The sequence below is a fragment of the Herpailurus yagouaroundi genome, unplaced genomic scaffold (genome assembly GCF_014898765.1).
Source record: "Herpailurus yagouaroundi ecotype Mexico unplaced genomic scaffold, PumYag 28, whole genome shotgun sequence".
Taxonomy (NCBI): domain Eukaryota; kingdom Metazoa; phylum Chordata; class Mammalia; order Carnivora; family Felidae; genus Herpailurus; species Herpailurus yagouaroundi.
The window spans coordinates 148407009-148419227 of NW_024412376.1; the positions used below are offsets into that span (position 1 = coordinate 148407009).

The 12219-nt window shown below is 42.2% G+C and overlaps 1 protein-coding gene across 3 annotated transcripts in view; it reads right to left on the reverse strand.

Moving 5' to 3' along the window:
* Positions 1-11936, reverse strand: part of PI4K2B (phosphatidylinositol 4-kinase type 2 beta) — a 31483-nt gene extending 19547 nt beyond the window's left edge. For 2 of the 3 annotated variants that reach the window (XM_040486732.1, XM_040486724.1), the window contains exons 1-3: positions 11447-11936; positions 2151-2287; positions 256-456 (exon numbers count right to left, since the gene is read on the reverse strand). In XM_040486732.1, coding sequence (XP_040342666.1) covers positions 256-456; positions 2151-2287; positions 11447-11753 — 645 coding nt within the window. In that variant the 5' untranslated portion in view covers positions 11754-11936. Of the gene's footprint in view, positions 1-255; positions 457-2150; positions 2288-5952; positions 6294-11446 lie in introns of those variants that run through there. The other variant, XM_040486741.1, reaches the window with a different exon arrangement.
* Between the last annotated feature and the right edge of the window lie 283 nt (positions 11937-12219).

Genomic DNA, 12219 nt, shown 5'->3' on the forward strand with positions numbered 1-12219 from the left:
TCTTCTGCCTTCTAAATGTTAGTTCTTTCTCTTCTTGTCTTATCGTCAGCATCATCTAGGCATCAGCAGCCAGGGAGACTTGCTTGGACACTTTGAGCATCTCCCCTAGAATCAATTTATCGGTTACTCATGTCTCCGGATTACCAAAACAACGGCTCAACTTCAGGTTCTGTCATCAGAAATATTACTAAAGTGTTCGCAGAGAAGTAGACTATAAATTAGAAGCACATAATGAAAACCAATTTTCTCCTTTACCTTTGTTTTAGGTACAATATTCAGATGCAGCTTTTCATCCACAAGGGAGGCACCAGCTTCAGAAAGGTATCCCTGATTAGGAAGCAGGCAGCCTCTACCGAAGCAGCAAGGGCAGCAGACCTTGTGAACATATTTGGTCCATTTTGGATTCAGTTGACCATAAGGCTCTTCTGATTTGGGTTTAAATACACCAATAATTTTCTATATAAAATAGGAGACATTTTCTGAGACTTTTAATGTAGAGAGATGATAACCCATAAAATGCATTTGGTAATCTTTTTCTACTTCTTCCCACCAGATTTGGACATAACCCTTAAATATTAAGAGGTTTAGTTCTCATTGTGTTTTTATATCCATTCTCATTTAACAATGTAAAATCAGTAATCCTTTGGGCTAGTAGTTTTCAAACTGTGCTCTCAGCAACACTAGGAAAGGTGAGAGGGGGAATGAGAGTAGGGCTCTAAGACCCCCTACCACTTACCTAGATTAACTTTGACTTCACTTGCTTTATTACTGGACTTCCAACTTAAGAAAGGGTTCTGCTGATTTCATAATGTTGGAAAACTACTGCTCTAGGTCAGATAGCATCTATTAAATATCCATATTATGTGTTTACTTACCAGCTACTTTCTCACTAGATGTACATTCTAAAGGGCAAGGACTTTGTTAGGGCTGTATCCCAAGTACTCAGCACAGTGCCTGGTACACGGTAGGCATTCAAGCATTTGTTAAATGAACTAATAAAGCCAATGACAAAAAGGCATCTCTAAAATATAAAGGTAATGATAGGATATAGTGAATATCTATGTTGTCAGATTCTCCTACCCTGATCTTTTTCCAGTTATTTTTTTGTGAATCATTTTAAATAAATTTTCTCCTCTTAAAAAAAATTTGCCCATGGATGTCTAAAGTCTATAATCTTTATTACTGGTCTGATAAAATATATTCATATTAAATTTAGAGGGTGAATTATCCTTAGACAAGAAATAAAAATCTTACTATAATTTTAAGTATATAATTGCTTTATAATGCAATAAAATCTGAGTCACTAGTAAAAAGTTAAGAAGAAAAAATTAGTAAATCAAACTTGGAGGAAAGACTGAGAGACTGACATTACTATATATATATATATATATATATATACACACACACATATATATGTGTATATATATATGTATATATGTATATGTATATGTATGTATATATGTGTGTGTATATATATATATATATATATATATATATATATATTTAAATCCCAAAAAAGACTGTTTTAAAATGTAACTTGGATCTTTGCAAAGAATATTAGGATGAAATCATAACCTTTTGTACTCCTGAAGAAAGAACTGCTGGTTATGTATCATTCAGGAAGCTTTTAAAGATAATAATACAGATTTCTGAAAATCTAGACTAATTGGAACAAAGTCCCATATCAACTTCTCTTTTCTGCCCTAGAATTCTACTTTGGTTCATTTCACGATGTCACATTCCAATGCCTTCAAGCTTCAGGCTGCCCAGGTTCCTCTGGCATAATGCTGGCAAATATTCCTAGGGCAAGCCTTTGAAAGTTTAAATTTCTACTTTGCTTGGCTAATATAGATACTGTAAAGTAAGGACTTACGAATATAAACTCAACAAATCTATAGCTGAATGTGAACATTCCGTAATTGCTTGAAACCAAGTACTAAAATAGTAGGAAAGCAAACTGTGACTTAAAATGAATAGCGCTATTTCTAAATAGCAGAATGCTCTAGTTAAACACAAAACAACCCCCCACCTTTATTTTTGAAAAGAGGGTGCAATCAGATTAGGAAAATAGCTTCAGAACCTCATAATGACTCCACATTTAGTGTTTTCCAAAATTTCTGTTATATACAGTAGATCTGTGAAATTCTCACCCTCTTAGGATCCTTCACAAAGTAACTTCCACTTGAACCTTGAGAGATTCTTTCTGGAAAAACTCCAAATTCTATTGCTTGCTCTGCTTTCAATATAACATCAGCAAATTCAGGATCATCCAGGAATGTATTCAATGCTGAAGAACCAACAATTATTGCATTAAAAAATCAATGTTGATATAGAACGTGACGAAGAAAGGCCAGCTATGAGAATGCTTGTGATAGGGACCTGTGATACTGGGTTAGGTGATTAGCATTAGGACATTAAGGTGCAGAAGAACAAAAGCCATCACATGGCTTCCAGGATGCTCCTTCTCTAGGTTTAAGAAAAAATGTAATCAAGTATCACATGGGCTGCTTGGATCCTCGCTTTTTTCCCCCAACCCCACTTCTCTTTAAAGTTCAAGTGCTGACGCATGAAAAACAAAATCCCTATTTGTTGAAAGAATCATACTAATACCTCCGATTGCTCTGAATTCCTCCTCTCTTCCAGTGATTCTGTTCTCCATTCCACCTCCCCTTCCAGCTGTGGTCACACCTCAGATCTGTCATCACCAATACCTGCAACCTCCCCACACCTTTCCATTTCAAGCACCTTTTATCTTCCTCGTTCGTTCCCTCTAGTACCCTGAGTTCAAAAATTATTCCATCCCACTAGGACCCACAAGGCACTGACCTCCCATGTTGCTACTGATCTCTGCGTCCTCACATCCCTCGCTGGCCAGCTTAATTAAATTACGGGCAGGCATCATATAATCACTCTTCTTTTCCTCCCTCCCCTTATCATGGTCACCTGGAAAAATCCCATTAAACTCAACTGGTTAAACTCAACTGTCTGCAGAGTACACCTAGGCCTGGATAGCTGAACTTGATGATACACACATACACAAACACAAGGCCTCAGAGCTCACTTTAATGTAAATTCATCCCCACAAACCTCAGGTGGGTCCTTCATGCCACCTGGGAAGCACACTACGTTCCTGTTTCGGACTGAATCTTTGTGTCCTCCCAAGATGTGTTCAAGCCCTAACTCCCCATGGAATTGTACTGGGAGATGGAGTCTGTGGGAGGTAATCAGGTTTAGGTGAGGTCATGAGGGTAGGGCCCCCACAACAGGATCAGTGCCAAGAGCATGCTCTCTCTCGCCCTGTGCCACGTGAGGACACAATGAGAAGGTGGTCATCTGCCAGCCAGCAGGAAAGCCTTGATCTTGGACTCATCTTGGACTTCCCAGCCCTGATCGTGAAACTTCATCTTAGACTTTCCAGCCTCCAGGACTGGGAGAAATAAATGTCTGTTGTTTAAACCACTCAGTCTATGGTATGTTGTTCTAGTAACCTGAACTAGGACAACTCCTGGTACCGTTTCTCCCACTGTTCTGGGCAACTCTCTCATAACCTCCCCCCTCTTCACATTTCCAACACCCCCTCTTTCTCAGACGATCCTTAACAGATGCAATCAGAAATCAGTATCATCAGCCCTCCACACCACATCTGCCCACAACATCCTGTCTTCCACCTGTTACTACAGACGAACTAAGCTTGAAGATCAACTCATCCACTTTGTGTCCTAGACCCTATCTCTTCCTGATGATTCCAGGACATTTCTTCAGCAATCCTTCCCTGCATCAATATTTCCCTCTTTATTGGATCACTTCTATCACCATACTAAGCATGCTGTAATTTTTCTCAGCCTAAATGTACTTACTCCCACGTTACTCCTAGATATTCCCTCATTTCTTTGATCCCCTGTATAGCAGAAGGTCTCTATAGTTATTTACATTTAATATCTCCAACATTTCTTCCTCGACTCTCTGTTGAACCCATTTCAATTAGGTTTCTGTCCCAACCACTGCATTGATAAAACTTTTGTTGAGGTACACAGTGACATCCATATTGCTACATCTAACCTCAGAACTTATCTTCCTTGACCAGTGCCACCATTTGACCCTGTTAATCACTCCTTCCTCCTTCACATGGCTTCCAGGATGCCCCTTCTCCAGGTTTTTCCATTTCACTGGCTCCTCTTTTTTAGTCTCTTGTTGGCTCACTTTTACCTCCTGACAGTTTACCTTTAGGATGCCCCAGATTCAGTTCATGGTCCTCTCCTCTTCGTTATCAACACTGATGACTCCCAAATTTATTTGTCAAGCCTGGACTTCTACCTTCAACTCCAGACAACGATATTCAACATCTCTACTTGGATGTTTAATGGACAGCTCAAATTTTACCACCCAAAACTCAATTCTTCTCTTTATGACTCCACCTGACTGCTTCCCTCTCAGGTTTCCCTATTTCAGTTATTGGCAACTCCAAATCTTCCAGTTGCTCATGGAAATCCTTGGAATCACCCATGATCTTACACTCTCACCTCCAACATCTAATCCATCAGTAGTTTGCATGGCTCTACCTTACACGAACATCCAGAATCCAATCACCTCTCACCATCTCCATTCCTTCCATGTGATTCAAGGGACTATCAACTCTCATCTAGATTATTGTAAGACTCTCTTAACTGCTTTCCCTCTTTCACCCACGCCTTCTCTATACTTGACAGAGAAGCTATAATCATTTTTTTTAAGTTTGTTTATTTTAAGAGAGAGAGAGAGAGAGAGAGAGAGCAAGCGTGCACAAGTACACATGAGCAGGGGAGGAGCAGAGAGAAAGGGAGAGAGAGAATCCCGAGCAGGCTCCTCACTGTCAGCACAGAGCCTGACATGGAGCTCAATCCCACTAACCATGAGATCATGACCTGAGCCGACACCAAGAGTCAGGTGCCCCAACCCAGAACTTTTATAGTTCTTGGAACATAACAGGTAATCAATAAACACTTGCAAAATGAATGAACAATTAATCATTTAAAGTGGTACACAAGGCAAAAATTATTCATACTTTACTTTGGAAGGTATTTAAATGCTATTACATGCATTCAACATTATGAAAATTCAAAACATAAACTTACTTATTTTAAAATTTGCCTTCATTTAGACAGAAATATTTTTTTTTTACTAATTTTTAAAAGTATGTGCTAAGAAAAATGCTACAAAAAGTACTATTGGGCATATTTAACCTACTTAAATGAATAAATAATCCAAGTATTTTAGTTACATCACTACAATTGATGTGCTAATTCCTAATCCTGCTTATCTATCCCATGAAAATAATTAAGAATGGAGAAACTTAGTCTTTCTTTATTCACTGTATATCCTGAGCACCTGGATGAGGAGTCAGCATTTAGTGGGTACTTAATATTTAATTGAATAAATGAAGTATTATTTATGTACTAGAATATGCCAGTAATAATGATCATTAGTCAAATGAGATTTCTTCTAGGCGAAGGCTCTTTTTTTTTTTTTTTTTTAAGTTTGTTCATTTTGAGAGAGTGAGTCAGGGAGGGGCAGAAAGAGGAAGAGAGAGAAGCCCAGGCACTGTCAGTGCAGAGCCCGACACCGGGCTTGAACAAAGGAACCATGAGATCATGACCTGAGCTGAAGTCAAACACTTAACCGACTGAGCCACCCAGGTGCCCCTAGGCGAAGCCTCTTAATAAGAAAGAAGTTGGAAGGTTTTTTAGTTCAACCCTGCCCCTAGCACTAGTGTACTTTTTACAATCCGTCACTAAGAGGTGGTCTTCGGGGAAACGTTTAAACCCTTTCAACAAGACATCACTACTTTTTTTTGTGATCCTTTTATTTGGAAGCGAAACAATGTATAAGCTTCTTCCTTTTCCAGAAATTAAGTCTCCTGTAGTTTCACACCATGTCCTAGACCTGCTATCTGGAGCAAAACAAAAGCGTACTTACTCCTTTCTCTCCAGGAAGAGCCCTTCAAAAAGCTGACCATCATTTCATGTTCCCCTAAGTCTCCTCTACTCTTGCTTCCTCCCATATGGAAGTGTTTTCAGGCTTTTCAGCACACGAGTTGCCCTCTTATTTCATGCCTCAGGTTTTCAATGTGCCCCCTTATGAAATATGGTCTCCGGAATCAAGCAACCCATTGCAGGGAATAGACACATCTCTCAGCATTGACAGTATACCAAAATGAGAAGCACTCTGGTGTCACATTAGTTGTTTAGAAATCGGGTCATACTACTAATGCATACTGAACTTGGACCACTCTTGGTCTCTCCCATGCTGTACTTGAGCAGTTCTTGAGGAAACTACACGTAGACTTGGCCGATATTACTATTAAATGTTATCAAATTGTTTTACGGGCTAAGCTTTATGAGTTCATCATGTAACAACCTGCCTTTGTTGCTCTCATGGAGCCCATGCTTATACTCTGAATAATAATAATAATAATTTTCAGTTATAATAATAATTTTATAATTATTATATTAATAATTAATAAATATAATTATTATTATAATAACTGCATACTAATTCAGTTTCAACCAAAATCAGATCAAGCAGAACCATTCCTATAAAATCAGCCAGGATGTTCTTAATCCCTTTCTCTTTAATTTGTCCTTTATTGAGCAACTCTTTTAAATAAATGTGATAATCTCCCCACATGAAAATGGGCGTTCTTTGAAGATGCCCTGGATTTGCCATCACTATCTAGAATGATGCGTAAAAGACAACTGGTCCTGCTATCCAAATTGCTGCTGGAAAAAATGACTACCTACCAACTGTTCTAAAATCAAAGAAACTGTTTTTTAGGAGATAATTTTTCTTGAACTCATAACTCACAATTACATTCTAAAGCTTTCTTCATTTACTTAACTGTACATGTGGCAATTAGTTTAAGTTGAAGGATCTCTCCAAAACTTATGGCGCTTCATGCTGTGAGTGCTCTGGAGATTTGGGTTGAAGGCCTGTCGTCATTGCTAGTTTTGATCTTTAATAGTTGAGGGGCATGGTTAGTTACATTTTCTTTAATGAAGAAAACCTTTTTTTCCGGCAAAATTACTGTTGCTCCTTTTAAGGAATAAACTATTAGGGTTTTGATTTGTCTCTGTATCAAAGAATTTTCTGAGGAAAATCTCAATTCCACCTCTGTGTATTCCCTTCGGGTCTCCTCTAAGAAGTGGTGACCTTCTAGTCCAGCTCTGGTCCTGTTTGAGCTCCTCACTTTCACCAGATATCCAGCATACACTCTCAACATTTGCCAATGCTGTTCCCCAGTATGTTCCAAGCTTCCTTCCCAGGCTAATTCTTATTGATCCTTCAACTCCATCTGATCACTTGTAACACTGTAACAAAATGATCCAAATCCAAGAAGGGCAGACATTTTTGTTTTGCTGATATATTCCAAGTGCTTAAAACAGTGCCTGGTACATAGTAGGCCCTCAATAAGCCTGAAAATTATTTATTAACAAACTCTGCCCTTAACCACATGTAAGCCTTATCACTGGTCCTTTAGGAAGCAGAATTGAAAATGGAATTAAGGGAATCCATTTTATAAACCTTTCATATAAGGACATGTGGCAACGTATCAAAACAAGCCCCTCCTCACTTGAGGGTTGGGTTGTATCTTACCCACTGACCAGAATTTTCTAAAGAGAAAAGTCATTAGCTCACCAGTCTGGTGATCTGAACACTGCCTCGGAGGTTCAAGTGCCCGTCATCCTTCAGGCCTCGAGTTGGATGCTCCTTCCTCTGCTAAGTGTTCCCAGGCCCCTAAATCCAGGGCACAGCTCAATGGAATCCTCAGTTCTCCCCACCCAAATAGATCAGCTGTGGGAACTGTTTTAATTGACCATTCCCTCCATTACTATAAAGCTCTGTGGGACAAGGCTGGTGACTGGACATCCATTTGCTATCCGGTCACCACTGTGTCCCAAGGCCTCAACTTTCACTGGCACACAGCAGGCACTCAAGCATTTGAGAATGATGCATCTCAGCAATAAACGGAAAACAAAGAATAAGCGTCTTCTAATTACTGGTTGAGCAATAACCGCTTGACAGTGAGAGGTAGCTGCTCACCATCTTTCAATAGCTCAGTTATGGATAACTGTCAAGACGCATAGGACATCTACTCTTCTAATATTGTCCTCTAAATTCAGCCAGATTATCAGTGTCTAGGATCTGGATCTGGCAATACTGAGAGCACCGTCCATTAGAATTCCTTTATTAAAATGGGAGGTTATGAGAAATACTCCTATGAAATTCATCACTTTTATTACAAAGATACTATTCAGTACATAGTCTCTTCTCCAAAAGATACACGACAGGTTACCCTTTGTCAGGTCAGTTTAGATTCCAATAGCTACTTTAACTTTATGGGCACGTTGTGCTTCTTTCTGTAACCTTAAACATCAGATTTGTGGGCTGCCTGCAGCAAGCATCTCCTGTGCATGCTGTGTACTATGTGGCCTCCACCTTATTTATTTCATTACCTCAGTTCCCACCCTCGTCTTTCTTCCTTATTTTTAAATGATGCTATTTTGTTCATACATTTATAAGCCACCATGAATCATTAAAAGGCTTTTAAATACACACTTCCGTTGACTTTGGCAGTTCCTAGTATATTCTAACACCACTCTCTACTTGTAGGCTCTCCAACGAAACTGGTAAGTGCTCCTGGTTTGTGTTAACTGGGATCCTGGAAAAGTCACTTCACCTCTCTGTGCTTCCTTAAAATGAGAATAAAAAATAAAACTCACTTCATGGGGTTAGTTATATATTAATATAAGTGAAGGGCACAGAACTATGCCCTTCATATACTGTTACCTAGGTATTATCATCTTTATGACTCTCCAACTCACTGATTAAAATGACAACTAAGGAATGAATGCCACTAATCTTTCTACTTTGACACTGACCCAACAATACTATGTTTATGCTGGTTCCAGACTGTCAATGTCTTGCTCAAGTAAAGGTAACAGATACTCTTCCACGTAAAGCTCCTATTTACATAGACAAAATAGTTAAGCAGAAAGGCTCATGCATTGAGCGTAAGATAAATGATGTTAATATTCATCTAAAGGCAAGAATTTCTTAGAACTAGTGAGGTGGCTTCATGGAAAATGGATGCTAAAGGACAAAGGAAGTTAATGGAACTCGCCTGGGCGGCTCAGTCGTTGAGCTTCTGACTTTGGCTCAGGTCATTATCTCACAGTTTGAGTTCGAGTCCCACACTGGGTGAGCTCAAGCCCTGCTTTGGGTAAAACATGAGCCCTGGGTGAGCCCCACTTCTCTGTCTCTGTCTCTATCTCTCTCTCTCTGCCCCTCACTGACTTGCATGCTCTCTCTCTCAAAATAAATAACTTAAAAATCTAGTTACATTACTCAATCATAAACTTTTTAGGAGACTGGTTTGAAATGTTCAAATACTTATTGAAATTCAAAACTATTTTTAAATCCATTAAAAACAAGACCTCCATTAATAAATCACCAAAAGTAACAACTATTTTACAATACTTGGGATCTACAGCAAAATGGAAAAAGTGCAGGACACAAAAAGAAGGGCTAGGCTCAGTCTGGCTTTACCACTTCCTGTATACTTGCCTTTGGCTTACCTCTGAACTTCTATGTACTAGTCACTACAGTTTTATTCATTTTCAATTCTCACAACAAGGAATAACAACTAACTTGCCGTGCTGCTGTAAGAATTAATGAACTACACAGAGAGAGATCTCCGCAAACTGTAAACCGTGATACAAATAAATTATTACCATTTTGGAACGTAGGAATTCTCTTTAGTAATCCATTTGTATTCTGAGTACCATATTCTATCCCAGTTACTTTTTCTAGCCTTAATACTATTTGTTTACAAGATCTCACTTTCCGGGGCACCCGGGTGGCTCAGTCAGGTAAGCATCTAACTCAGGTCATGATCTCATGGTCCTGAGACTAGACCCCACACAGGGCTCTGTGCTGGCAGTACAGAGCCTGCTTGTGACTCCCTCTCTCTCCCTCTCACTCAAGGATTCAGGCTCTTTTAAAATCTAGCTACACAGGTAAATTTAAGGCAGCAAAAAGGAAGCTAGCCACACAGATCTTAGTTAGTTCACAGAAGGGATTCTAGGTAATACAGAAACACATTACACAGCTGGGGGAATGTGGGTCCATTTGTGATCATCACATTTGTTCTGTTCAACGTTGTCCTGTCAATGCACCTGTTAGCTAACACAGCGGCAACAGACCTGCATGTCAGACCAGTCTGCTAAAGCTTTATTCATGAAACACCTGAACAGGAAATCGTCTGCTTCTCCGAGGCCTCTCCGATGTATCTGCTTGAGAGTGTCTGAATGTTCAGTTCAACTACGACTTGAATAACCTATTCCATCCAAACTTTCTTAAACTGTGGGAGGCCCATTAGTGTACTGACAGCAGGACATGTAAAATCTGAAGACTCCAGAAAGACTAAGCAGGAGTAATGACAAATACAATTTCTGTGGCTTTTCTTCAAGCCGTCACCCGGGGAGTTCTACAGGCACAGTGCACACACCATCTCACTTAAACCATCCTAACCACCGACAAATAGGTGTTATCCGAATTTTACAAACTAGCCCGTCTCATCTCCAGCTACGATTCATGCAAGCCCACTCTGTTTTACTATCAGATTAGGCTAACTCGACTCGACCTGCCAAAAAATCCTTCATCGACAAATATCCATGCCTGCAATAGCATGCTTACCCTTTATTAATTTTCAACATCCTATCAATTATCCTCGTTTCCACCCGAGGCTACCAGTCCATTCGATAGTGAAAAAGTCCCCGCCCCCTTCTTAAAGCACAAGAATACAAATGGTTCCTGAAAGAAAACTTTGCGCACGAGATGGCAGCTGGAGAAATTCAACTGCCTCTGCCCCCTCTGGCTAACGTCACAATAACATTAACTGCAAGAAGTTTTGAAACGTGTCCCAGTGGCAACTAGATATTCTTGCTCTCAGGCTCTCTGCCGTCATCCATCTGCCTTGCAAATTCACAACTCCGGGAACTTTCCTGATAGTTCAGGCTTCTTATTCCAAAACTCCAGTCCAAACTTGAGAAAACGACTTACGTCATGTTACCATGCTAAGTTTGGGTTTTTTTGTTTTGTTTTGTTTTCAGTGTCTGATTGCAAAAGTTGAGGCTTACTCTTAGGAGAGGCCTCAAGGGTCAGAGTTTAACGACAACCTCGGGCCTTAAGTGAGGTGGCCTAAGGCCCCTGGAAAAGGTGCAGAGAGAAAGGGAAGGTGTCTAAGCTTCGACCGGCGCGGGTCTGTGCTCCGCATGGGAGGGATGCCCGGCTAACTGCCTCTCCTACCAGGCAAGGGCTGGTGTGGGACAGAGGTGGGACCCCGGGAGGGGCTGGGCGGCGACGCGCGCGCAGGGAGGACCGCGGGGTGGAGACTGGGGCCGAGTCGCACCTGCACCCAGGGGCGGTTTCCGGTTCGGGTGGGTGGGCGAGCCCCGGAGGACCCCCACGCCCCAGGAGGAGCGGCTGGGCGCGTCCCGGGACGGGAGCAGCAGTTCCGCGTCTCCAGCCTCGCGAGGGGAGGCCGCGCCCTCCTCGCCGGCAGCCTCCACGAGCCTGACGGCGCTCCCGGGGGCGCCCTTAGGCGGCTGGGCCCAGGCGAACCGCGGCAGCAGCGGCTCCCGCTCCTCGTCGTCCTCCTCCTCCAAGCTCCCGCCGCCGGCTGACGCCCGCAGCCCGGGCTCGGAGGACTCCGCCATGGCCTCCCTCCGTGCCGTCCGCGCTGGGACCAGCTCAGAGAGGCGAGCTGCCCGGCTCTGGTCTCGACATCGCGGGGGACCGGAGCCGCTGGGTCGGGGCGAGGTCACCTCACAAACTCGCGGCCCCGCTCCGCGCGGGCCTGGCGGTTGTCCCCGCGCAGCCGCCAGCCGCGCCCCACGTCGGGCCAACCCTGCGCCTGCGCAGAAGGGCGGGGGCGGAGGTAGGCGGGGCGCGGGGCGGGGCCGCCACCTGCCGCTGCCAGCGCCGGAAGATGTGAAGTGGGGTGGGTGCCTTGGAGCGGTTGGCGTTCATTTACCTCCGCCTAGGAGCCCCCCCACCCCCACCCCCGGAACCCCAATCAGCCTCTCCTCCACCGCAGAATTTTCTCAAAGAGTTTACCACCATCATTATTTCTGTGACTAACTTTTGTTACTCCCACTACAAGCCCATGAGAGCAAGGACCTT